Here is a 27,303-nt window from a genome sequence, read left to right on the forward strand (position 1 = left end):
CGGTCTTTAATCAGGAAATTAGTAAAATACACCGAGAACGTATGACATGTTTTCTTGTTTTCTCGTCAGCGTGTCCTTCTCAAGACATCTGTAACCAGGAAGTAAAAGTCTGTGATAGTCCTCGATCTCGATCAGTTGTTTAGGACTACAACTAAATGTGAAACCTACGTGACTTGATTCATGTCAGAGAGCTCGGTCTGCATGGTCATGTTGAGTTATTTTCTGCTGTACGTGATTTTCCTGCTGATATGACATGGTAAGTTTGTTTTTATTTACTAAAGTAAAGTGGATCGCGAGACGTGACAACAAGAACCTGCAATATAGAGCCGCTTGTAAACTAACGTTATGGAGAATAATTTTAGCTCGGTGTATGTTTGAGAGTAACGTTATTTTAATATAACGTTACTATACTGTTTTGCCGTCGTCTGAAGGTTATATAATACAACTCAAGCGCTTTACAAACTTCTGCTGTCATTATAAGCAGCTGAACAAAAACAACGCAGTAACATTCCAGAAGCTGTGAAATCTATGCAGAACAGTCAGTCCAGTCGACTGAGGTTCACTACCTTAACCCAGTGTCCCTTTACTGGTTTATCTGATTTGAGTCGGTATTAATGAAGGCTACTCTATTATCACAATAATTTCTCGAGCTCATTTAGTCGCAGCAGTTATTTAGTCACACAGAAATTGTGCAGTGCTTAGTGTGGTTTATAATGTGTAGTATAAAATGCTTGCAGAGTCATGTAGGCAGATCGAAGCTCTTCATAACAGCTGTGTTGATATATTAGTTGTGTCATATTGTGTAGTATTGCATACATCACTTAAATAAGTTATTAGAAATAACATTAATACTGGGTTTCATTAAATTCAAATCCTTAAGCCAGAAAGGTTTATTTTGCTGTAGTGGCATTATCCTGCTTATTGGAAATGACAAATTTGAAGTTAAAATAACTTTAGCCTACTTCCATAACTATTTATTATTTTACAGCTTCTGCTAAGAAAAAAGTCCATTACATTATAGCAATCGCCTAGCAACAATATTAAACTGTGATGGAAGTATTATTATTATTATTAGCCTATTATTAATCTATAACCCTTCTATTACAGATACCTTCTATTTAAAAGGGATAGTTCGGCCATTTACTCACAATTTACTCACCCTCATGTCATTCCAAAACTTTGAGTATCTTCTGTGGAACATATAGCATTTTTTCCAATACAAAGAAACTTAGTAGGCTCTATTAGTTGTTGTTCTCAAATGTTTTCCACTGTGGCCATTGGAACAATGTGAGTGAGTGAATGATGACAGAATTTTCATTTTGTCATGATTTTTCCAATTAAGTTCTCATTCAGCTCTTTGTGTCTCTTCTGGTTCCTTAATCTTAGATAGCCACTGCAAAAATAGGAAAAACACATTGTCCAATTTACTCTTCAATTTACTCAAAAAAGTTATTTGCGATCTATATGGAAAATAAATTGTGTTATTTAGGGTTAATGTGAACCAGTTAATACCGAAAATGATTTGTGTTGAAATTGTAGTTTCCAACATGCTTTATAGAGTCCACAAATATTGAAAGTGTTATTTTAAGTGTTGCAAGATGAGAAAAGTGGGAGAGGTTATGTGGGAATTATTTGGCAGTGTGGGCTGATGCATGTTAATACTGCTTTGCTCAACAAGCATTTCATCCTTAGCATTTATAATGTTAATATGTGCTTTTGCTATATGAGTTTGGAAGTACATTCTTATTATTTAGTCATTATTTAGTTCTTACACAAAAATATTAATCCTGTTAGGGGACCACATTAAAATCATTTTGAGACTACTTAATTGGGTTACTTAAAAACTACATGATGTTGAAATGATCAAATTATGTTTGTTTAACTTAATTGATTCATGTGGAACCGATGTACGATTAAATCATGTAGCCTAAATCCAGTACACTTTTTTCAGTGAATGTGTTTGTTTTCTTGCTTTAACTCTGAACTAGAAGCTTATAAAAGAGTTGTATGTTGATCATAAATTAATGAATGCTGAAGTCTTCCAAGGCCGTCCTGTAGGAAACAGTTTTGAGAAGCAATGTGACTATAGACCTATGCTCACGTAAATATGAAAAGAGAGATAAACGGTGGCTGATACAAGACACAAAAGGAGCACCACTATGTTCATTTATGAAGTAACAAGCCCAGCTCAGTTAGTTCACAAAAAAAGGATTCCAAAAGAAACCAGAGCTTTAAGCATTGCGTCACCAAAAAACACACAGAAAGTCAGACTGAAAACAAAGTGTGTGCATGCTCCGATTTATGTTCTGATTATATCATTATACCACCTCAAAATATTCATTCAAACTAAACAGAACTTGTGAGATTTTAATGAACTAACTCTTTTCCTATGGAATTGGTCTTTCTTTCTTTCTTTCTTTCTTTCTTTCTTTCTTTCTTTCTTTCTTTCTTTCTTTCTTTCTTTCTTTCTTTCTTTCTTTCTTTCTTTCTTTCTTTCTTTCTTTCTTTCTTTCTTTCTTGTAAATAATTGTAAACATATTTTATACTATATACATACTATATATATATATATATATATATATATATATATATCCTATATATATCCTATATTGGATATTAACATCTAATAGTGTAAATCACGGCAGCAGCTTCAGGTTAGTAGTCCAAGAAATTGTTGTCTATCTGTACTTCCGGGATTCTTCCCAACATATGGCGAAATAAGAGCCAATCACCAATTGGTAAAGTCATCACGTCAACGCATACCGTCACGTGCGTATATGACGAGACACTGGTGAGTTACACATCCTGACAGGTCTAAAATATAAACACTTATAATAGGCTTACCATACTCTAAAAATGCTGGGCTGTTTCAAATTTAAACCAATGGTTGGGGTTTGTCCATATTTGTCCCAAATTGCATTTTTTTAGAGTGCATACTAGTGAATCAGGGTAAGAGTAACGCATTGGAAGAAAGATTGACAATATATTGACTCATTTTATAAATGTTGTTAATTTTTTAACAATAACATAAAAAGTTACATAGTGTACCTTTAAATGAAAATTACAATGTATCAAACCACTCATGCGTAATGACATTACTCGCTGCATTTTCACCTTTACTAAAGATGTCGGATGTCACTGCAGGCTGTTAATGTTGTCCCCAATGCAATTTTAGTGAGTGTCCCTTCCCCACACATCTCTACCTCTCTCTCTCGCTCTCTCTCTCTTCCTGTCTCTCTCCCCCTCCCCCTCCCCATCAAAAGAATTTAACTGGTTATATAACACTTATTTTTGAACTTCCTGGTAATTTGAATTTATCCTAAGATTCAACAGCATTTTTAATGCAAAAATTATTGGAATGTGTATATAATGCACTTAAATTTAACAATTCATATCCCTTTAAATGTTTCTTCCCTAAACCCCATAATGAACATAATTTTTAAAATTACGGTTAAGGTTTAACTTTTAGTCCTCAGGCGATGTCGTCATAGCAGAGGTCTATAAATGATCAATGAAATGCAGTGTAGCACTTAAATAATTGAATGAGTGCACAGTAGAGAGATAAGACCCTGTGAATAATGAACACTTAAATATGCTCTGTCCTATGGTTAAAATTATACACAAGGAAGAACACTTCTGTCTGTTAAGTCTGTTAAGTGTGCTTTTAATTGCACATCACATTAAAGAACTGACTTATGTCTGTGAACAAAGGCTACTGTATGTTAATATCACAGTTGAGTCATCACATTATTCCCTCACTCACATGTGATAACAGGTTGGCGTGACAAGATGACCATGTGAAGAAGACCAATAATATCATTGAATATGACATAGATAGATAGATAGATAGATAGATAGATAGATAGATAGATAGATAGATAGATAGATAGATAGATAGATAGATAGATAGATAGATAGATAGATAGATAGATAGATAGATCAAGAAAGTAGAAAAAATCGAATAATCTACTCTACTATAAACAAAAGTATTTGTAATTAGTTACTTTCCACCTCTGGTCGTGGGCTAGTCGACGAAACACTGAGGATGAAAGGTGCCCACTATAAGACCCTAGCGATGTCCCCTACTCGGCTCAATCCAGACGGTTCTTGTGCTGGTCCACTGGGGATACCATACTGTAGTTGCAGCCGTCATTTGTGCTGACGCGCCAATTACACTGCAGCCGTCAAAGGGATAGTTCACTTTGAAATTCATTTTTGGTATGTTTTAGCTTACCTCAAGGGCATCCAAGATGTAGGTGTCTTTGTTTCCACAGTAGTTTCAATTTTTATATTTAAATATTTAAATGCAATTTTGTATTTAAATGCATAAATGGATGGAGAAGCATAGGTTACTATAAAGCTACGTCTTAGTTTGTGCTTATCTTGGCGAAAGCCGAGTACAAATCAGCGTGAAGTTTTAACTTCTACTCTTGTGTAATGGAAATCATTATACTTTGTTTTTTACACGTACGCTATGCGTATATGTACAGCCAAACACGTAGGCTTTCAAAGTGTTTCTGCTGAAAGAGGTGTTAGTGAGGTGAGCAGGGGGTGCTCACTCTGTGGTGTGTCTGGGTCCTAACGCCCTAGTGTAGTGATGGGGACACTATACTATCAAAAAGCACCATTCTTCGGATGAGATGTTAAACCGAGGACCTCACTCTCTGTGGTCATTAAAGTTCCAGGGTGTCCTTCAGAAAAAAGGAGCTGAGGTTTAACATGGCCAAATCTGCCAATTGGCCCCTGTCCATCGTGGCCTCCTATCATCCCCATGAGTGGCTTTATCCCTGTCTGTCACTGGCATGAAGCTCTTGTTCCACCACATCCTAAAGTTGCTCTATTGGGTTGAGATCTGGTGACTGTGGGGGCCATTTTAGTACAGTGAACTCATGTTCACGTTCAAGAAACCAATTCGAAATGATTCGAGCTTTGTGACATGGTGCGTTATCCTGCTGGAAGTAGCCATCAGAGGATGGGTACATGGTGGCCATAAAGGGATGGACATGGTCAGAAACAATGCTTAGGTAGGCCAAGAAAGTGTGCCAAGAAAACCTCCCCCACACTATTACACCACCACCACCAGCCTGCACAGTGGTAACATGGCATGATGGATCCATGTTCTCATTCTGTTTACGCCAAATTCTGACTCTACCATCTGAATGTCTCAACAGAAATTGAGACTCATCAGACCAGGCAACATTTTTCCAGTCTTCAACTGTCCCGTTTTGGTGAGCTCTTGCAAATTGTAGCCTCTTTTTCCTATTTGTGGAGATGAGTGGTACCCGGTGGGGTCTTCTGCTGTTGTAGCCCATCCACCTCAAGGTTGTGCGTGTTGTTGCTTCACAAATGCTTTGCTGCATACTTTGGTTGTAACGAGTGGTTATTTCAGTCAAATTTGCTCTTCTATCAGCATAAATCAGTCGGCCCATTCTTCTCTGACCTCTAGCATCAACAAGGCATTTTCGCCCACAGGACTGCCGCATACTGGATTTTTTTTGTTGTGCGTGAAAATCCCAGTAACTGAGCAGATTGTGAAATATTCAGACTGGCCTATCTGGCACCAAAAACCTTACCACGCACAAAATTGCTTAAATCACCTTTCTTCACCTTTCGGAGTTCAGGAGATTGTCTTGACCAGGACTACACCCCTAAATGCATTGAAGCAACTGCCATGTGATTGGTTGATTCAATCACAATTTTCCCAGAGGGAAAGTGAATAGTGAAAGGGTAGAGGTGTTGCTAATGTGGGGATTGGGTAGATAAGAAGAAGGGTAATTGGAGCTGTGGGGGAGGAAAAGAAACCTCTGCTCATATTGTAAAGGCAAAGGAAAACACTCTGAGAAAAGCCACATTACTTAACCAACAGGTTATTGCTCTCTGGACCCAGAGAATGAACTCATGCTGACCTTACAGAGTTCAGCTGCTTGATTGTTAGCATACAAGCCCTCGAGCAAATCAAGCATTTAATGTTGTTTATATGTCTATGTGGTGTTTTTAATTTGCTTTAAGACAAACCATGTTCAAATTTATAAGTCAACAACCATAGCTGAGTATTTTCTCATACAGTGAACCAAAGATGGTTTTGAAAATGCGGTTTGAAATCGCTGGAGTTTCTGACTTCACAATCTACCATGTAACCAATCACGTCAACGTGTGACCTTCAACGAATGAATCCCTCAGTGAGTGGAGGCAGGACTAATTATCATAATCATAGAACTGTGTATACTAAATGAGAAAATGTGTAGAATTACATTCAAGCTATTTTAAAGCATGAAAAATTTTTTTTTCAAGGAAAATATTTCATTTTGGTGATCAAAGATGAGTTTCAAGGGTTACAATTATTGACTACTGGGGGACTTTAAGGTTTGAGGATTGCGTCGTTTAACGTTCATCTGCTCCAGTCTCAGTAAAATTGGTTTCTAATCTGTCTAGTGGCCTTCCTTTGGTCATTTGTGCACTTGAAAACTGAAAATAAAACATGAGGTGATTTATGCCTGGTTCAGATTACACGATTTTAGCCCGATTTTGGCACAATCCTTTTGACGTAGGGTGTCGTGGGGATTCGTAAACGACAACGAGCGTCAGGACGCAAGATTCGATCGTATAATCTCGTATAGTGTGTCATAGTGGGCGACAACCTACGTCGCGTCTGCGATGCTTCACGATATCACGAAAAAAAGACTAGCTCAATTTTTTTATTTAATTTTTAATTTCCTTTCATTTTTTTATGTTTTAATTAATTTTTTAATTAATGTTTTTTAACGGTCGTCCACAACGGTTCCGTCACATGTATGAGGTTGACCAATAGGAGTACAAGCTTCTCCGTATACAATTTTCAAAAAAGACGCTTTAGCGTTCCTTAGCGTGCTAATATTAAAACTAGAAGTAAAAATATATAAGAAAACAATATTTTACCTCAAGTTCTCTTTGGAAGATTGACAGCCCATACTGGCCTCTTCGAGCAGGGTTCTCAAGTCTTACGCAATGGCCGTGAGACACACGCAATTCAACCAGTTCACACACTCACACGCCACACCGTGTAAATGCCGAGCAATCCAGGAACTCACTCGCTACAATTTTCGCCTTCTCGATGACATCATGCGCGCCGTTAAACATGGCATGCGATGACTGGTCAGGAAGTAACGTGTAGTCTTGTCCACGACACCACAATATTTTAGGAGCCAAAATCACGTAATCTGACATGCACAGTGACTATCGTAACAGACAAAAAAAAATCGTGTAATCTGAACCAGGCATTAGTCAAGGCCAGATAAATGACAGTAAATGTTAAGCTGTGCTATCCAATATAATATTTAAGGATTAATAATAACAGTTTCAGTTTTACAGATGATTGCTTGGCACAGCTTACGAAAACATGTTCCAATAACATTTTTTAAACATTCTTATTAAGTTATGAAACCGTTGTTTTGATCTCTGAAAGAATTTTTTTTAATTTTTTTTTCTCGTTTATGCAATTGGTAAGGGAACATTCCATTTTATCATTTTGCAAACATCAGGGAATGTTACTTTTGAATGTTCTTTAAAAAAAAATGCAGGTAAAAACATTCCATGAATGATGAACTTTGATAATAAGAATATCAATGTAATCAATGTTTTGAAAATATTATTAAAAACCAAAACTTTTATTAACCTTACTGGAACAATATTTGTTCATAACTTTGAGAGAACCTTGCCCAGATTGTTAACTAAAGTTTTGGAAACATTCCCTGTTAGCTGGTTCACCCAAAAAGAAAATGCTGACGTCTGTACGGTCACCAAACCTTCATAGAACACAAAAGTAGAAGTTCAGCAGAATATTGAAGCTGATCTTTTCCAAATGAAAGTGGATGCAGACCAGGCTGTCAAGATCCCTAAATTGCAATGAAATTAAATATAAATTGTGCCTATAAATTGTGTGCTATATTCCAAGTCTTCTGAAGCCATATTAAATATTTGTGTGATGAGCAGCAAACTAAAATTTAAGTTATCCATGCACTTTCTTTTTTTACGTAGCCACTCTCACACACTGTTTGAGTGAACTGTCCCTTTAAAATGGTGTTGGTAGATGGGAATTTATTTCGCAATTACGAGCAACTGAGAAAGTTGTCAGATTTCCCCTACCAACTAATCAATTTAACTAAACTTTCTCTGTTGTTCTCCACTTTTTACTTTCACATTACAGCATTTTACTATTGTAGTATACAATCGATATTTGCTGTGGCTGCAGAGTTTTGAGCATCATTACGTGTCACACGATCCTTCATTCTAATGTGATGATTTGCTGCTCAAGAAACCATTTATTTGCAATAAAAAAATCCTTTGTAACATTATAAATGTCTTAATAATAATAATGATTTATAATATTACAAATTATTTCTGTTAGGATATTCTATTGTAATTTGTAATTCGCTTGGACAAATGCTTCTGCTAAATAAATAATTGTAAATGTTAATTCATTACACAAAAGTCTTTGATTTGACATTTAAAATGAAATGAACTTTTATTTTTTGTAATTAAATTAAAATGATCAAGTCAACTATTTCTAACAACAAATTGGCTATTTTATTCAATATGATGAAAAAAAAAAAGATGAGGCAAAATAAATAATAGTGGGTTTTGTTATTCTGTTCACTTTGTATCTTGGTTTTCATCTTTAATAAGACACCCAACCCTAAATAATCATAGACTATATGCTGCTGTACGTCTGGATTATGGTTTATAGAGGGAGACTTGACCAATGCTCAGTGGTCCCATGTGGATGCCATGGCAACGCATAAATTCAGCTTTCTTTGTCATTGTGTGTGTGTGTGTGTATGCACTGTGTTCTTTCGATGGCTTATTTAGGATAAAGGTCTTGCTCTGGAGAACACACTCTATATTTCTGCATTACACAGATCGTGCAAAGGGTATGTTTCCTGAACTTTGAACACCTGCTCTGGTTTACGTTTTAAAGTCACAGCCGTAAGTTATTCCGCCTACTCCGAACTAACTGTGATGATTGTTTTATTCACTGTGACTTTATCATTTGAATGTTCAAACAGGTTTGTTAGGAAGGTTGTTTAGATGTTGTTATTTGCGTGAATTGTGGATGTGATATTTGTGAGTTTAAAACACTTTTGTAATGTTCATTGTCTTGTCTTAATAGAAATTAAAGAAGGCATTTATGTATGTGGATCATAAAAGGAATGAGTCAATGTCAGACCATTTGTCAGCTCATTTAATGATTTTATGTCAAATGACAAGAGACCATACCAGGTGCTTTTGAACTGTCATATTCTCTCTTCTTTTCTGTCCTTTTAGAACCAGTCCAAATAGAGTACAAACTTATATTTAAATAAATAATATGTGCTAATATTACCATAATTAAAATATACATTTTAATGAAGAACGTTATTTTCCTTCAACATTATATATACAAATGCAAAGTTGCTGTGTGTGAAATGAGTCGACCAAGGCAATTCAGAATATTAACATTCTGTACTGAGGCAGTGCAAATATTATTTCTCTGGATATTGTGCTGGAGGCAGAATCTGAGGTTGTGCAAATATTATGAGGATGTGTAATATGGTTAAGATTAAAGCAGGAGCTGATATTAACAGTAGTGCAGTACAGTGATTGTGGTCGGTTTTTGTACACCATAACCAATCAACATATTACACCAGATTCATTTGATATAAATATGTAGCTAGTAGTTTGTTAAATGTAGCCTATTTGTTGATTTTTTTTATCTCTGATACACTATTATGAAATTAACTGGGCTCAGAAAACGGACTCAGCTTCAGGGGAATCGTTACAGTTATATTGAGCCATATGAGTGATTTAGTGACTTGTGCCTTGTGTTGCAGTGCATACTTCAGATCAGGATGAGTAAAGAAATGGAGGAGCTTTCTCCCCTGGGCGACTCGGGACATGGGGATGAGTCTGAGGAAGAAACAGAGGAGGATGATGAGCCCAAAATTTGTCAAGTATGCGGTGACAAATCCACAGGCTACCACTTCAACGCCATGACCTGTGAGGGCTGCAAAGGCTTCTTCAGGTGCGTGAGCAAACAGATATTTCTCAGCTGCCGCAATTGTTGTAATGGAAGATAATTTACTCACCCTTGTGTCGTTCCAAACCTATGACCCTCTTTCTTATGAGGAAAACACACACATACACACATTTACATTTGAGTTAAAAATGGGGTCTGATTAAACTGTGAGGTTGGGAGTGTTTAAAACGATGAGATGAACAACAGTAATAAAGTGAATAAATGAAGTGTATTTACAATATTCAAATGATACACAATTAAACTAGAAAAACGTAGGCTGTTAAATGTGTGTAGTAGCAGTGTTGTAGTACTCGAGACTCGGACTCGTCTTGGACTCGGTCTCGAGACCATATTTTAATGGTCTTGGTCTTGTCATGGACTCGTGTCCATTTGGACTCGGAATTGACTCGTACTCGAACATTTTTTTTTTTTAGGACTCTGAATTATTCCCGAGTCCACTCGAGTTCAATTCAAAATATTTTTCATGATTATTAATGTATGTGAATAAAATATTTCTTTAAATTGATTGACACGCCCAGTGATTGGTGATTTTCTAGTGCGCAACTGCGCATGACAAATTGTAATAAAATTACTTTTAACACCACCTACTATATGGCCTTTTTACCCTAAACTGATCATATTTTTCAAACTCTAAGTAAATTCAGTGAAAAAAAGGATTTCTCAAAGTAAATAAAAGTAAATTAGGTAATCAACCCTCACTGGTCTCAGTCTCGACTCGGACTCGACCGTCTCTGGTCTCGGACTCGACTCGGACTCGACTCTCTATGGACTCGGTCTTGACTCGGACTCGACTCTCTCTCGAGTGAGGTGGTCTCGACTACAACACTGTGTAGTAGTGACGGTGAGTCGGTTCTCAGGAAGTAACCGATCAAGCCGCTTCACTAATCGAGTTGAATCAAACTTTAGTTTAAGGTTGATGACGTAAGACACGTGGCTGAAGAAGTCGAACGCTCGACTCAAAAAGAGCCGGTTCAAGCTACTGTCGAAGTTTGTCTGATGAGATAGTTGATGATACTATGCTAATACTAATAATAATATTCTACGATAATATATATTCTATATACGATAATATATACGATACTAATAGTAATATTCTTATGTCAAGTTTTATTAAAAAGCCCCACATTTTTATTATAACATGGAAAAACCTGAATTTACTGTATTGTGCTTGGCATGCAGATTTTTTTTTTTTTTGTATATATATATATATACTTTAGACTTGTAGAAAATATCTGCGTTTGTGCATCAGTAATGTCTGTAATGTGTGCTGTAGGTTAGGAATCTTATCCAAGATATAGTCTACACAAAGGATCCACAAATGAAACCATGACCACAAACACCATTAACCCTTGGGCAATGAAAGGCAATTATCAGCAATATGCGTTCACACAAATAACTTTTTATTTGAATTTTTTAATGTGCGTTGACACAAATGAGTTTATTTGAATGTTTCATTGATATAACATGGCACTGAGTTGTTAGAAAAGAAATGTGTGGTGACATCATAAGGAACCGATAAATCGTGTTTTTGTAACAAACTGTCCAAAAGAACCGGTTCGTGGAAATTAATTGGTCTTTATGTGGAACGTTTTGTGCATAGAATGAAAGTTAAATTGGTCCAGTGGTGTTTTGGACCCCATTGACTTTAACTGTATGGACAAAAACAAATTGTGTTGAAATGTTCAAGATGTTGGGTCATGCAGGTTTGTAACCAAATTCATTTTCATTAAAATGAGGGGTCAAACAGTCCTTGCCGAATTCCTCAATTTATTAAATTTAATTAAAGCATTTGATAAAGAGAGATGAACAGCACGCAGTCTGTTCTGTGGTTAGAACAAATAATTTCACCTTTAATCAAGTTAATGTCTGATACTGGTAGACATGCACCTCTCTTGTGGCATCTTATTTATTCTACAGTCAGTGGATCAGTTTGATTCACTTTGTGTTTGTGTGTTCCTGTTGTAAGGCGTGCCATGAAGCGACCCGCGCAGCTCAGCTGCCCGTTTCAGAATGCCTGCGTCATCACCAAGAGCAACAGGAGACAGTGCCAGTCCTGCCGTCTCCAGAAATGCCTCTCCATTGGCATGAAGAGGGAGCGTAAGTTTATTTGAGTCCTACTTTTCATTTTCCCTAACTGATAGCTGCTCTCTCACACACAGAGCATATTGTTCACACACCACTTCATTTCCTTTTCATGATATGCTTATTTTTTGAGATAGGAATTGGGTTTTCATGAGCTGTATGCCAAAATCATCAGTATTAAAACAATAAAAGACCTGAAATATTTCAGTTGGTGTGCAATGAATCTATAATATATGAAAGATTAATGGAAAATAATGAATTTTATCACAATATGCTAATTTTTTTAGAAGAACCTGTATAGTAGGTTAAAGTAGTACTGACACTAAAACTCTGTTAACTTGAATTTTTTCCACACACAAAAATGTTTACTTTGGGTGAAATACACAATACCTATTGTTGCATTTTTGTATTGCAATATATTGTGACACGAAATATTGTTAACTGAAAACACACCCAATAAAAAACATTGTTAAGATGGACAAGACTCTTGTGTATTTTCAGCATTCGTATAATGGCAATGGCAATTTTAGTTGTATAGCACCATTAAATACAACCACAAATACAATATTATATATTTATATTTTGGATATTATCGGCCGATATTAGGCATTTTCCAAACTATCGGTATCGGCAGTTATAATGGCCAATAAATGAATATTTCAAAAATAAAATAAAATCGGACGAAACACGCTTGAACCATGTCATGAGTGTTGGGAGTTGTATAGTCTGTCCACGTTGAGTTGGTCACGAGACATACATTGCTTGAATAACAATTAAAAAAACATCCCCATCGGTTCTCTTACTCAAATAAGCATGACAAAATTTGTGACTATCATGTCCAGTTTTGGTGCTGTTAAATAAGCCGAGAGTGAAGCAGAATTAGCTAGTAATAATTACGTTACGTTGTTACAGTGTAGCTGACTGACTGTGACTAACTTTTGACGATGTGACTGAAGTATTTCTTTATTGGCGTGTGATATTTATAGCAATGAGACGCATCATCTCTCCTTGTTATATTGGCCTCTCTTGGTTATATTGATATTGAAAATGTATGTTTTACAATTTGCAGTATGACGTTATCCATTGCTAAATTATGGCTCATCATAGACTAGCTAACCACAAAGCTAGCTAAAGCCACTATCATCAGTCTGTTATGTTGTGACAATAAAAGAAACAAGTTTCTTTTTAAAATGCATTATCATATTATTTTAGTTAAAACTCATAAATAACTACAAATAACTAATGTTAAGGAAACCTGTTAATGTTTTGTTGCATGTTTCTTAAAAAAATATCGGCCGATATATCGGAATATCGGATTTTAAAACCAGCAAATATTTGTATCGGTACCGGCCTTTAAAATCCTTTATCGGTCTGGCTCTAATATATATATATATATATATATATATATACACACACACACACACACACACACGTATATTATGTAAACACATTTTTAGGTTAGATGAGATTAATCAAAATTAATACATTTTACAGTCCTATCACAAAAGATTTCTGCTTCAGATAAATGCTGTTCTTTTGAACTTTCCAATCGTCAAAGATATTAAGCAGCAGATGTTAAGCAACATTGTGTATACATTGTGTTAACTTCACTTTGATTCCTCTGGTTCTGTTCCTCAGTGATCATGTCGGATGAGGCCGTGGAGAAGCGGAGGTTGCAGATCAAGAGAAAGAGGATGCATGAGGAGCCCGTAATGCTCTCACCTCAACAGGAAGCTGCCATAGAGGAGCTGGTCACCGCACATCAAAAGACCTTCGACATGACTTGCGCCCAATTCATTCAGTTCCGGGTAACAAATTTACCTTATTTAGTTCGTTTCAGATCCTGACAAATGTAATTTCTAGGGGTTGCACAGAGTAGTCAACTTTAATGCTCTACCATGCTCTTTAAGCTTATATATATATACAGTATATATGATTTAGAATGAGCAGAAATCTGTGAGAAATACAATGACCCAAAGCCAAAAGAACAGCTATGTAGGAGCAATCGCTGTGTCACATGCCATAGCTGTGTTTGAGGTTCAGGCTTATTTCTTCATTAATGACGCCATCAGCGATTAGTCGACTCGACTTTAATCACAAAAATGTCGACTTAAAAAAATCTGAAGTCCTTCAACCCCTAGTATCCACTGAAATACATTGTTATGAGTACTGTCAGTATTTAGCAGTGGTTTTATGTCCGCAGCCTTTAGATCGGGATCAGAATTCCATGTCCGAGTACAGTCGAGAACCAAAAACCGGCAGATACTCTAACCCAACCATGCATACACGACCGCCTGAAGATGGAGTGCAGCGGACAGTCAACCTCTCATCCCCTTCCTCCAGCTTTCAGAGTCTTGAAAATAAAGACAAAAGGTGGCTTAAAGGTGCCATTTTCACCTCTTTGCCACATTTTACAGACCTCACCACATACATGATCAAGAATGTAATCAACTTCAGCAAGACGCTTGGAATGTTCAGGTGAATACGAGCCCTCTTACACCTGATATAAAGATTCAGCGTTGGCAGTTCACCAATGTGATAACAAGCAGCTTGACTCATACAAGTCTATAATGAAGTTGTGTTTGACAGGACTCTGATCATTGAGGACCAGATCTCACTTCTGAAGGGCGCTACTTTTGAGATCATTCTGATTCACTTCAACATGTTCTTTAATGAGGTGACAGGCATTTGGGAGTGTGGCCCGCTGCAGTACTGCCTGGATGACGCCATGCGAGGTGAGCGTCTGCTCATTCCATGAATCTCGGGGGCAGGTAGGGCTGGGGTTGTAAATAAAATCACATAAACTGAATACGGTCAGTAAAATATTTAAAGAAATACATTTTTCTATTCACCAAGGATGCATTCCCTCGCTGGTCAAAATGTTCCGAAGCCCTAAAATTATACTTAAATTGTTTTTTTGTTTTTTTGGTTTGTTTTGTTTTTTGCCCAGAAAGCTTATTTTATTTAATATTTTAGATAATATTTTTTTATTCTTTTTTTTTACTTTTCTTATGGTTTTATTTTATTTACCTTTAAATTACTGGATTACTCATTTGATCAAAACATAATAAATATATTTTTAATAATTTAAGGTCATTCCTCACAGTCTTTCAACTTAAAACTACACTGTATGATTTTTACCCCCATCTAGCTGTGAAAAGGTATATGACCATCCAATGAATATTAGTTTCTGTTCCTCTCAATTCCGATTTCATTTTAACTCCTACGGTGGCCAATTTAGTCCAAGATTAACATGGCTTCCGGTTCGACCTCGTCCATGAGTGTTAACTCAAACGTAAACGCGAAAGGCGAAGCTTGAATTAACAGTTATGTCCCTCTTTGGCTAATGTACTTTCAAGATGGAGGGGCAACATGGCGACCGACATTAGAACCAGTGACCCGAATGTATTTTCAATGGCATATTATACACTCACGAGAATACTTTATTACTTGAACAAAGTAAATATACATTAATGAGCACATATATTTTTGAAAGCACTATATATATATATATATATATATATATATATAAACAGCATATGACAGAAATGCATTTCTGCCATCACACAGCACAGATTAGTCCCTGACCTATTACTATACGAACCGAAAGTTGTCATGGTTTCCAATGTTTACATGTAAATCAATGGTCAATGAATCTGGCTCTTTTATCAGGTATAAAGGAAGACCTTTATATTTTGCATTAATATTTTAATGTTCATTACACTTAATGTATAGTGCAAGTACAAGAAAGCCAGGGAACCATAACCACACAAAGCAGTAATGAAAGCAGAACCACTTCAAGAGACAGTGAAAAGGTCTCTGCCCTCACTTCAGCTGAGAGAAAGAGAAGAAGGAGAACACAGGAGGAAGGAGTGGCAGAAACCACTAACAGTGCAAGAGAGGTGTTAGGAGCACAGCAGGGAAATATCTGAAGGTAATGATGGAGATTCAGCGAAAAACCTCAGCTGTTTTTTGGAAGTGCTTCCTGCCCTGCAATTTTTAATACATGCATTAGTCAGTGAGTGTTTATGGGACTAAATTCACATTTTATATAGATTACATATCTGATAGATATGTAGAAAATAGATATTTTTTATACAGATTACATATCTGATAGATATGTAAAAAATAGATATTTTTTTACACTATAAATGTCTGTACTGTATTTTGAAAACTATTTAACCTATGGTAAATCCACATCCCAGTAAATGTGAAGGTTTTGACCTTATTTGACCTAAAATATTTGTTTAGGTAATTTTTAAAAAGAATTCAGAGACAAATAAAGGAGACAATATGCATTATATTGTCTTTTGCTTTTAATATTGTGCATGTATGTACTGTATACAGCACTCAAACTTGTCTTTAGCATTTCCACAGCTTACAGTCACCGTAAGCCTCGCTTATCTTTTTTCGTTAACATCAATGCGGTCTTTTCATAAGGACTCCTGTGTGTGGCATAACATGGTGGCATAATTAAAAGGTCCAATCCATCCTTGATTTTCTCTTTATATTTGTTTCTCAGGGCTGTGAAGTTTCCATAGTCAAAATGTAATGAAATGCCACTTTTCAAGCTACTAATTGCTTTCCGTTTTAACAGGCAGCTAGAAAGGCCTTACAATTAATTCAGAATTGAATGTCCTACTATGTCATCACCCTGACAACCAAATTCTTACAGCTGTCAGTCACAACAGCACATCCATTTAATGAACCCTTGCATTGCTTCAAACCAAACAGACATGACTGCTTTACCATGTAGACGTGAAAGGAAAAAAAATCACAAACAAAATGCCTGTAAAGTCTCTCATTCTTCTCCTATAGACCTTATGCAGCAGCCCGACCCCTTTTCAGCGCTGCGCTCTTTGTCTTTGTCTTCCAGTCTGTATTTTCACAGCTACCTTGCGTATTTATCTATTTTTTTACAGTCTATGGTATTTCTGAATGAACTGCTCATTTTAAAATCTTCCTGGTCGACTGACATTTGTTAAGAAATAGGCTTTAAACATTAAAATTGTCAGATCAGAGGAATAGTCGGAAATGCTCAGAGATTACAGGCAGTGGCAATGTAATACTTTGCAATGGTCTATTGTTTGAGTGTGGTTTATATGGAGTGTCTGAATGAGCTGCAGGTGAAAGTGTAATCAGTTCCAGGTAAACAGCATTATGGGAATTGTAGTTTTGTGAAGTGATCAGTGTGATATGGAGTGCCCTCTGGTGGCTCTCAGGGGCACTCCAGCTGGTGATCTTTACAATACTGTTACATTTGTGGTGTCATCTAGCATAGGCATTTCATTTCACTAACTATTCGTGTATCTTTCACAATCAGCAATGTCAACATAGGTGAATGTAAAATATGATAACGAAAACGGTTAGTGAACTAGACTGAACAATTTCAGTGTAACAGTAGGATTGTAGTAACAGTACTGTATTAAACTTGTCTGGAAATGTGTATTATAAACAATAAGATAGTAGTGGGATGAGTGACGTTAGACAGTAGATCTAGTACATAAAAATAAAAGTTACATCCTAAAGCACCTACTTTTTGTTAACCTGAAACAGTCTTTTGTATACATTTCATGTCTCATACATGTTGTAGTTTACCATAATTTCAGCATATCTGAAAACTTGTAATTTATCACTATAAAAATAGCGGAGGTCTCTCAATAATTCAAACGCTCTGCCGATGTTGATTCGTGTTTTCGTTCTAAGTCGATTCGATTCACATTTGTCCTGCTTCAGCAGATACATTTTTGTTTTGTTTTGTTTTTTATATTGTGGAGTTTGTGTTGGAGTGTGTGTTGTGCTGGAACTTCACCTGCTGTTAGCATTCCATTGACTCCCATTCATTTTGTTGTCACTTTGACAGCAAACAACTTTACATCTGAGGCGTCCAAAGACTCCATTTGTCCATTATTTATTTCTAAAGAAACACGGCAATGTATAAAAGTCTCCATTACCTTGTATCTTATGTTATGGCCCTGTAGAAGCAGTTTTAGTAAAAATAGGCTAATGTAGGGGTGGGCGATATGGAAAAAATATCATATCACGATTTTTTAGGAAAATCACGATCACGATTTTTTATCACGATTCTTTTTCAATTTGGTTTTATAATATTTTGCAAGTGGCTGTTCATTACAGCCAAACTAATGTCCCTATCTTAAAAACAAAGCCAAGTAACAAAAGAAAAAAAAGTAAGGCATACATTTAGGCCAGTGGAGAAGATAAAAATCTCTGTCATTATTTTCTTTGTTATTAAAAAAATAAGACAAGATAAACATTACACAAATTAATATTGAAATTAAATAAATAGCGCTTTATTTTTTCAGATGCAGTAGGTGTATTTAGCAGTAGCATTGAAGAAAGTAATTAAATTAACAAATATGAAATTAAAACACTACATAGAATTCACTGAATAAATTGATTCTTATTTATTCTAAAGCTACTATTAAAGTTCTCAGTCAGTGAGTGATTTTCTCCTTGTGTATTTTTGTTTTATTAACACTAAAGGGATAGTTTTCTCAAAAATGAAAATGGTCTCACTCAAGATTTACTCTCTCAAGATGTTTTAAACCCGAATAAGTTTCTTTCTTCTGTTGAAAATAAAAGTTATTTTGAATAATGTAGGTAACCGAACAGTTGCTGGTCCCCCTATAGTTTTTTATAGGTTCTCTCGTGGAAGTTAATGGGGACCAGCAACTGTTTGGTTACCCACATTAAAAAAAAATCGTCTTTTAATGGGGACCAGCAACTGTTTGGTTACCCACATTAAAAAAAATCGTCTTTTGTGTTCAGCACAAGAAAAATTAATACAGGTTTGGAACAACATTAGAGTGAGTAAATAATGACAGTGATGATTTTTTTTTTGATTTTTTTTTTGTGAACTATCCCTTTAAGGACAAGCAGCAGTATTTATTCCTGTCGCTTTTAGACCAGCACGCGACGCGTTTAATATAGACGCATATTACACCAGATATTCTCTCAAATGTTTGCTTTCACTTTAGACATAGCCTGTTTATGTAAACATTGTGTGTATTTAACAGTATTAGCATAATAAGACTCGAAAGATAACTTAGTCCAGTATTCTGGTGCTGGGTATGCGTTCAGGAAAGCGCACGTTAGAACAGCGCATCAGCGCGTGAATTAAATGTTTATGTTGGCTTGTGCAAATAATGAACTTTTGTGAATTGCAGTGTCCCATACCTATTCATTAACGTGTGATGTGTAGGCTACGTCGCGTTGTACAGTTGAGACAGAGGCGACTGAACTGATAGTATGCACTGTAACACGATACTACGATATTTCTTCAAACGCAGATCGTGGAGACATTTTAATCATCCACGGTTAAAAATCGTCATATCGCACACCCCTAGGCTAACGATTGCATCATAACGAATCGACTCTCCATCAAGAAGCTCGCAAGCAATTGGGGGTACTTGGAGGCATAAAGACCAATAAAGTTGAGGGAGAAGCCCATAGATAGTCATAAAGTTGATCCTACTGCTAGCTCACGGACAGCTAATACTCACTCTCTCCGATTCGGAAGGGAATTATTTAGATTTCACTTGGCACAGCTACTAGAAAGTGAGCTGATGATGATCTGGTACTGTGGCTGAGCTGGTTAAAGCGTAAAGCCTTGTTTAAACTCGACGCATCCGCATGAGCCCTAAGGTGCGCACAGCAAAAATGACATGATTGTTACAGTGTGCGTGCCTCAGCATCCCACAGACACCATTTACTACACACATTAGGCTTTTTTTCTCAGATTTTGAAAACTCTTCGCGATCGACTTAAAATGCTTCCAAGACTGACTTGTCGACCGCGATCGACAGGTTAGTGATTCCTGTAACATACTGTTTTACGGTCAATGACAAGAGTACTAATCAGCTGTCTCACGAACGTAACCAGCACATTTATCCCCACATACCAAACCCATAACACAGCGAGGGAGAAGAACTAAGTTACATGAAACAATCAAACTACATATTTTACACCACTGACAGGGAGAAGTCACTTACTCACAGTGTTTATGGCTAGTATAGGTTTCTGCAGCTTCTCTTTTAGTGACGAAACGCGCTCTGTAGCGGTGTTTGTTCGCTGTCGGCTACGGTAGAAACATGATGTCACAATATGTCAACCTTCATAGGAGGGGATTCCCGCGGTTATGTAGATATAAATGTCTCATTCTAAGGTACTAAAAACATGACGGTTTATTAAGTAAGTTTTTTATAAACCACTGAAAACAGTTATGGATGTCATATTGCATTTCTGTTAATATATCTCAAAATTTTTACACATTGCACCTTTAAAATTGAAAAATGTCTATAAAAAGTCAATGAATCTTAGGTGAGCATGTATCACATTTGCAGTTTACAAAAATACATCACGCATCGATTTGTTGCTTTCTTACACTTTATTCTTTCTGCCACGTGTTCCTTCATTCCTCATCCACCGGACAGCTGGTTTTCAGCAGCATCTGCTGGACCCTATGATGAATTTCCATTACACATTGCGCAAGCTGCACTTGCACGAAGAGGAGTATGTGCTGATGCAGGCCATCTCGCTCTTCTCACCAGGTACCTCAGATGAAGCTACACAAACACACATGAGCCGCTGTTTAAAAGGATAGTTCACTCAAAAATGAAAGTTCTGTCATCATTTACTCACCCTCAAGATGTTCCACACCTGTATGAGTTTCTTTGTTCTACTGAACACAAAAGATATTTTGAAGAATGTTGTTAACCAAACAGTTACTAGTCCCCATTGACTTCCACTTAAAAAAATATATATATATATGGAAGTAATCCCTTTAAAATCTCACGTGTGTGTTCGTCCACAGATCGGCCTGGTGTGACGCAACACAATGTGGTCGACCGTAACCAGGAAACGCTAGCTCTCACCCTGAAGACCTACATCGAGGCGAAGAGGGCCGAGCCAGAGAAGCAGTAAGCATGCTTTCTTTCCATCTAATTAGGAAAACGTTTCCTTCGATTACACTCGCAGTCTAACCTTCTCCACCTGCTAGTCTGCTGTACCCGAAGATCATGGCGTGCCTGACCGAGATGAGGAGTATGAACGAAGAGTACACAAAACAGGTGCTGAAAATCCAGGACATTCAGCCTGAAGTGTCTCCGCTTTGGTTGGAAATAATAAGTAAAGACGGCTGCTAGGACACTAAAGACTAGACAAAACTCGCAAGGACAGGGTCGGTGACTACTGATGATGAACTACTGAACAGCAGCACAGGGTAATCGTGAAATTGTTCCTAAATGTAATGTAATTGTGTTTATCTGACAAGCAGTCTGTGTTCGGAGTGTTTTCGGCGAAAGAACAATTTCTGTGGTTCATATGCAGATGTAGGATGGCACATCACTGTTTTATCTCTCACATTCACTGCATGAATGAAGCTTGAAGATTAGGAGGCCGTTTACACAACACCGATTTAAAACGGAACTGAAAACGTAAAACTTGTAATGCGTTTTGGCGTTCATTTACACGACAACAGTGAAAACAGGTTTTAAGTGTTTAAAAGCGAAACCGTTATTGTCTCTGTATAAAGTACAAAAACGAGATTTTGTGAAAACAGTGACGTCGTGCGTATTAAGTGTTCGGCAGTGTTGTAGTACTTGAGACTCGGACTCGGTCTCGAGACCATATTTTAATGGTCTTGGTCTTGTCATGGACTCGTGTCCATTTGGACTCGGAATTGACTCGTACTCGAACATTTTTTTTTTTTAGGACTCGGAATTATTCCCGAGTCCACTCGAGTTCAATTAAAAATATTTTTCATGATTATTAATGTATGTGAATAAAATATTTCTTTAAATTGATTGACACGCCCAGTGATTGGTGATTTTCTAGTGCGCAACTGCGCATGACAAATTGTAATAAAATTACTTTTAACACCACCTACTATATTTTTACCCTAAACTGATCATATTTTTTAAACTCTAAGTAAATTCAGTAAAAAAAAAAAAAAAGGATTTCTCTAAGTAAATAAAAGTAAATTAGGTAATCAACCCTCACTGGTCTCGGTCTCGACTCGGACTCGACCGTCTCTGGTCTCGGACTCGGACTCGACTCTCTATGGACTCGGTCTTGACTCGGACTCGACTCTCTCTGGTCTCGGTGTCGACTCGGACTCGAGTGAGGTGGTCTCGACTACAACACTGGTGTTCGGTCTAGGTGCGGTGCGTGCGTAGCGTCGCCAACTACTGGCCTGACATGAATAATACAGCGTTTTTAGTTGTTTTCGCACATCCGTGTGAACCGAGATCGTTTTGACAACGTTGTCGTCTGAACGTGAAAAACGCAAGGAAAACCGTTTCCGTTTTTAGTACATCGTTGTCGTGTAAACGTTAGATTTGGTAACACTTTATTTTAGTGTTTGTTACACGTTACATGTACTTACTGCAGTGAATTATGTATAGTTAAATGCAACTCTCCCTAAACCTAACACTATTGTAAGTACATGTTCCTGATATTTCTCAGTACTTGTATGTATAATTACACTGTAAAAAAGACACCTTAAAATTAAATGTAACCAAGATTCCATTTGAATTTTCCCCTTTTGTTGTAACAGTTTATCGTAAGGTTTCATTAGTTAACATGAAATAACTGCCAAAAGCATTTATTAATACTTCGAAAGCATATTAATTTCAAAATTTACTAACACATTGTAAAAAAACAAAGTTCTATCTGTATTATTTAGTAACTGTTGTATTTTATTAACTACCTTTAACTTTAACAAACATTAATGGGACCTTATGGGAAAATGTTGCCTAATAAGCTTTGCAGGGTAAGTTGCTGTAAGAGATTATTATTATAAAATATCATGTTATTGTACCAGAGACAACAAATTATAAAAATGAAGATATGATACTATGATGCATACTGTATAAATTGTCTGCCTATGTCTTGACAAATCTGTTTATTTATTGTTTGTGTTCAAATGTAAAACTGTTCGCTTCTAATGATGTTCAGGTTATATGAAAAAATATGTTAGTAGCTATATTTGACAAGACAAAGAATGTAAGTGGATGTAAGCGGAGTTATGAATCTTATAAAGAACATGTTCAGGTCATATTTTACTCTCCAAAATGAAAAAAAAAAAAAAAAACTTTTTTAGGACTTTCATTACAGTAATGAGATTGTTTTTCTGGCATCCGTCCAAAAATATATTTGATTTTGAAGTGAAATGTCTGGACCTGGATAATGTTCTTCAGTTTTCGTGAGATTCACTCTGTGATGTGTGACTGGTTATCACATATATAGATATATATCTGTTGTGAATATTAGAAACAAAGCTTTTGCGAAATATGTAAATGTCAACAATTTTGATGAATCTCTGAAATTTTAAGCCACTTTCTTGAGAAGTGATTGTCTTTTTGAAAGTTTTCGAGTAAACTTTTTTACTTAGTACTTATCACATGACAATGTTGAGCAAATATCTCGGGATCCGTCTAGGTGTTCAGTATTTTTGGAACGGGGTCTTTCACATATTTGCTACAAACAAAAGCAGAGGATTCAGGTATCAGGTATCTGTTCAAAGCTCAAACTCTTTTGAAAATGCCTCATGTTGCCATTTTGTGTAGATTAAGCAATTATTTCATCCTGCCTGCAAAATGATAAGGAAACTTGTCATAACATGAATAATTACTACACACTACACTCAGGTTTTTCTCTCTTTACAGTGGTTATTTGTTCAATGTGAGACATAAGACCCTCTCAGGAAAATAAATGTGCAGAATCGTTCAGTGTGCAATTTTGTAAATCATTTACACTATTCTGTTTAATTTGTAATGTTTTTGAAAGAAGTGTCATATGCTCACCAAGACTGCATTTATTGTTGCTTATTATTTTTGTGGAAACCATGGTAGCCTACATTTATTTTCCAGGATTATTTGAATAAATTTAAAACAACAGCATTTATTTTTAAAATAGATATTTTTTTGTACATGAAATGCATCTACCACATGCTGAATAAAAGTATTAATGAAAAAAAATCAAATAAATAAATTAACCTTACAAACCCCAAATGGCAGTGTGCACTTTTCTTTTTCATTAATATTTTTATGCATTTGGCAGACGGTTTTAGCTAAAGCAGCATAAAATGCATTTAAATTACTGTTTACATTTAATTTGAACCCAGGCACTTACCGGAATCACATTTAAACACAAAGCAAGAGTGGAGAGGACAAAAAAAAAAAAAAATAAACATTTAATTGGTTTTTAACATTTTGGGCTGCGAAAAGAAAGACACATGGCAAATGCAGGGTCATTTCCAAGCTATCCTACTCTTTATTTAATGCAAATTACAGTACCAGGTAACTAGTCTCTGAATCCAAGTCACACCAAGGACCAAAACGGACATATTTACAAGGAGAGGAGACATTTAGCATACCTTCACAGAAAAAGAATATATTTAAAATAAAATAAAAATTTCAGTCACAAACAGAGGCATTCAAGTAATATTAATGTTATACAGGTTGCTTTTTTTCTTTTCATTTTAAACCAAGACAACTTTTTTTTCCCCCAATAAGTGTATTTAATGCGATAGTCTGTAGCCCGCAGTCCTTAAAACATTTTTTTTGTCTTTTTTTTTTTGTATTTTGGTAATTGTTTTTAACCCTTGTGTCTTTACATTTTTACTCTAACTTTAGTCACGAGAAGTGGTCACACCATTTGTGGAAAGCAACACATCTATGAACGCGTATCTTACAAGCAAAGCTTTACATTGAGGGTGCGGGGATGAGGGTCCGGCGGGTGCTACGGGACATCTCTACTGCGTACTGTCAGCTGGCCAACGAGCCAAAACACCAAAGAAATTATTATTGCCCCTGGGATGTCGCAGTTACGTCACAACACGCTCGTGGTTGGTTCGCTTTGGTAGTGGAACGAGTGTAAGAACGTACATTGTGATTGGCTCCACAGGAACGTGACTTCCTCCACACACAAAAACATCTTTGTGCCAATAAGTGAGTGAATCCAAAGCAAAAAAAGAAGGAAAAACATGACAGAAATACCACAGAGTGTGGTTTGTGACAGAAAATGAAGTCGGCTGTCAGTCATTCTGACTTGACCAATCAACAGCACCTGCAGAGGGTCACAGGAAGGGGTGGGCCTGCCTTGAGTGAAGACAGAAAGGGGGTGTGGCCTAGGGAGAGGAAGTGTATGGAAGCAAAGGCACTCCAAACTATAGATACACTATACATTACTAGATATAGTTACAATAATATAGCTGGCACCTACTGTACAGATAAGATTGAACTATATGGCTGGAGAAAGCTCCTTGTCTACAGTATCCAACAAACAGGTCATTCTTACCCTGATCTTTTAAATCTTCTCTTTTTTTTTAATCTTTTTTCATTTAATCCCTCGTCTTTGTTTCCGCTCATTAACAGTTCTCAGGTCAGCATTTATATGTACATAGCAGAACACACGCATGTACACATTCACTCACACATGCTTACAAATTATACAAAAATAAAAGTCAAATAAAAGTGTAAAAGCTAGAATTTGGTGAGGAGCAACATTTCTGTACTGTATATACACGTCTGCCATTTTCATGTACTGCTATACTTTGCGTATTAAGACATTCTGGATGAAGAAAAAGTACATTTTTCTGTAAGCAGGTTGAAAGCACGTTGAGACGTTAGTGGTTGAACCAACACAGCCACTTCAGTTTGACGTTACGAGAGTCGTCTGTGAAGTCTGCGCCACGTCGACGAGTTGTCTTCACATATTCTTTATGTATAGCTGTAACTCGCAGAGTGAATACGAACAATTAATCTGAGCGTTACACCACTGACCCACACGCGACAATAAATAACAGGAGGAAATCAGGACCGAAGGTGATAGTAATTCTACCAGGCGAACAGAAAACAGCACAAAAGAGTGAAACGCTTGCAAGAAAGGAGCTCCAGCAAAATGTGTCCCAAGTTCTTAGTCATAAACATACTGTATAATTCTGGCCAGCGGTAAAATTCGCCACTGCCCTGACAATCCGTGATGGATTCTGGACCGATGATGCTAGATATAGATCTATATATAACTATATATATATATTTATTTTACATAATGCAAAGTAATATATAAACTGTGTATGTATATTATCATACAAGAACACAGAGATGGAGACGCACGTCTCACTTGTCAATCAAAATGTCTGGCCCTTCCCCTTAGACCGCCCATTTTATAAAACAAAATAAAACATTCAGGAGACTTAAAAGTCCAGGATCATCTGTAACAGAGAATTTCTCTGTTAGCTTTGTGGTTGGAACATGCGGTTTTTACATTTATATCTCTTGTATAGTGCTGTGTGGGTTTTTTAGGATACAATTAGGATCCTTTTCACCCAATACATACATATATACACACACACACACACACATATATATATATATATATATATATATATATATTGGGTAGCCATGCGCTATAAGAGACCCAGAAAAGTAGAAAGGGGCCGAACGTGTAGCTAGAGACAGTCCAGGTGAGAGAAGGGAAGTCCAAATGGAAACGGAAGTGGATGGATCTGGCTACCGGATTGCTTACATAACAAGATTGTCCTCTGAGAATGAAAAAAAAAAAAGTTCCGGCTGGTCACAGACCAGGTTTTATGGTTTTATAGTTTAACCCCCCCTTCCCAACCATATCCTCACTGATTTCTCTGTCGCTCTCGTGAATTACACCCGACATGGCTTTTCCAAAAATCATTTCGAACTCTATCTGAACTTCGTAAAAAAAAAAAAAGACGTAAATGAAGGTTGGCTCTTGCAGTCTGAATAAGAGTGGTGGTTACATGACTCAAATCCTGCCCAATAAGCTGGTGAGCAGTGGGGTGGGCGTGGCCCTGGAGGCAGGGTCAGTTCTGATTGGCTTGGGCTCTCAGGTTGAGGTGTTGGAGGCGGAGGCAGAGGCTGCAGTTGTGGTCTGACTGCGATCACTATTGGCATCTGCACACAAAGAGAACATATTTTCATTTGTAATAGTATATATTGCATGTTATGTACTGTCTTGATGTCATAATAAAATAATAAAAAAGTCACATTAAAAGAAATCCATTTTAATCAGTGGTAATGATGGAAATAAGTGAAAATTCACCACTTATTACTATTAGTAAAACGTCCATAAAATCTAAATCATGCGATTCAACCAAGAAAATCATGTCCAAA

General features: G+C 36.5%; 2 protein-coding genes across 4 annotated transcripts in view; one reads left to right on the plus strand and one right to left on the minus strand.

Moving 5' to 3' along the window:
• nr1i2 (nuclear receptor subfamily 1, group I, member 2) lies at positions 1–25,131 on the plus strand. Of its 2 annotated transcripts, XM_039683587.2 has the most exons (9): positions 1–256; positions 9,846–10,036; positions 12,018–12,148; positions 13,772–13,941; positions 14,337–14,611; positions 14,723–14,868; positions 20,587–20,703; positions 20,967–21,072; positions 21,153–25,131. In XM_039683587.2, exons 1-9 carry the CDS (start codon positions 254–256, stop codon positions 21,295–21,297), a joined length of 1,284 nt encoding a protein of 427 aa, XP_039539521.2. In that variant the 5' UTR covers positions 1–253; the 3' UTR covers positions 21,298–25,131. The 2 variants fall into 2 exon arrangements, with proteins under 2 accessions (XP_039539521.2, XP_088989469.1); XM_089133343.1 differs by lacking the exon at positions 20,587–20,703 and having other exon boundaries at positions 3–256.
• gsk3ba (glycogen synthase kinase 3 beta, genome duplicate a) overlaps positions 24,405–27,303 on the minus strand; it is a 55,822-nt gene continuing 52,923 nt past the window's right edge. For both annotated transcript variants that reach the window (XM_039683165.2, XM_039683166.2), the window contains exon 11: positions 24,405–27,084. In XM_039683165.2, the coding sequence (XP_039539099.1) occupies positions 27,017–27,084 (68 nt within the window). In that variant the 3' untranslated portion in view covers positions 24,405–27,016. The remainder of the gene's footprint in view (positions 27,085–27,303) is intronic.

This window comes from Pimephales promelas, chromosome 7 (genome assembly GCF_988280905.1).
Source record: "Pimephales promelas chromosome 7, fPimPro1.hap1.1, whole genome shotgun sequence".
NCBI lineage: Eukaryota > Metazoa > Chordata > Actinopteri > Cypriniformes > Leuciscidae > Pimephales > Pimephales promelas.

Bases quoted from the DNA above. Each gene is read 5' to 3' on its own strand.
- nr1i2 (XM_039683587.2), top strand. The intron at 12,149-13,771 runs GTAAGTTTATTT...TCTGTTCCTCAG, and splicing joins CATTGGCATGAAGAGGGAGC to TGATCATGTCGGATGAGGCC. The intron at 14,612-14,722 runs GTGAATACGAGC...TGTGTTTGACAG, and splicing joins AAGACGCTTGGAATGTTCAG to GACTCTGATCATTGAGGACC.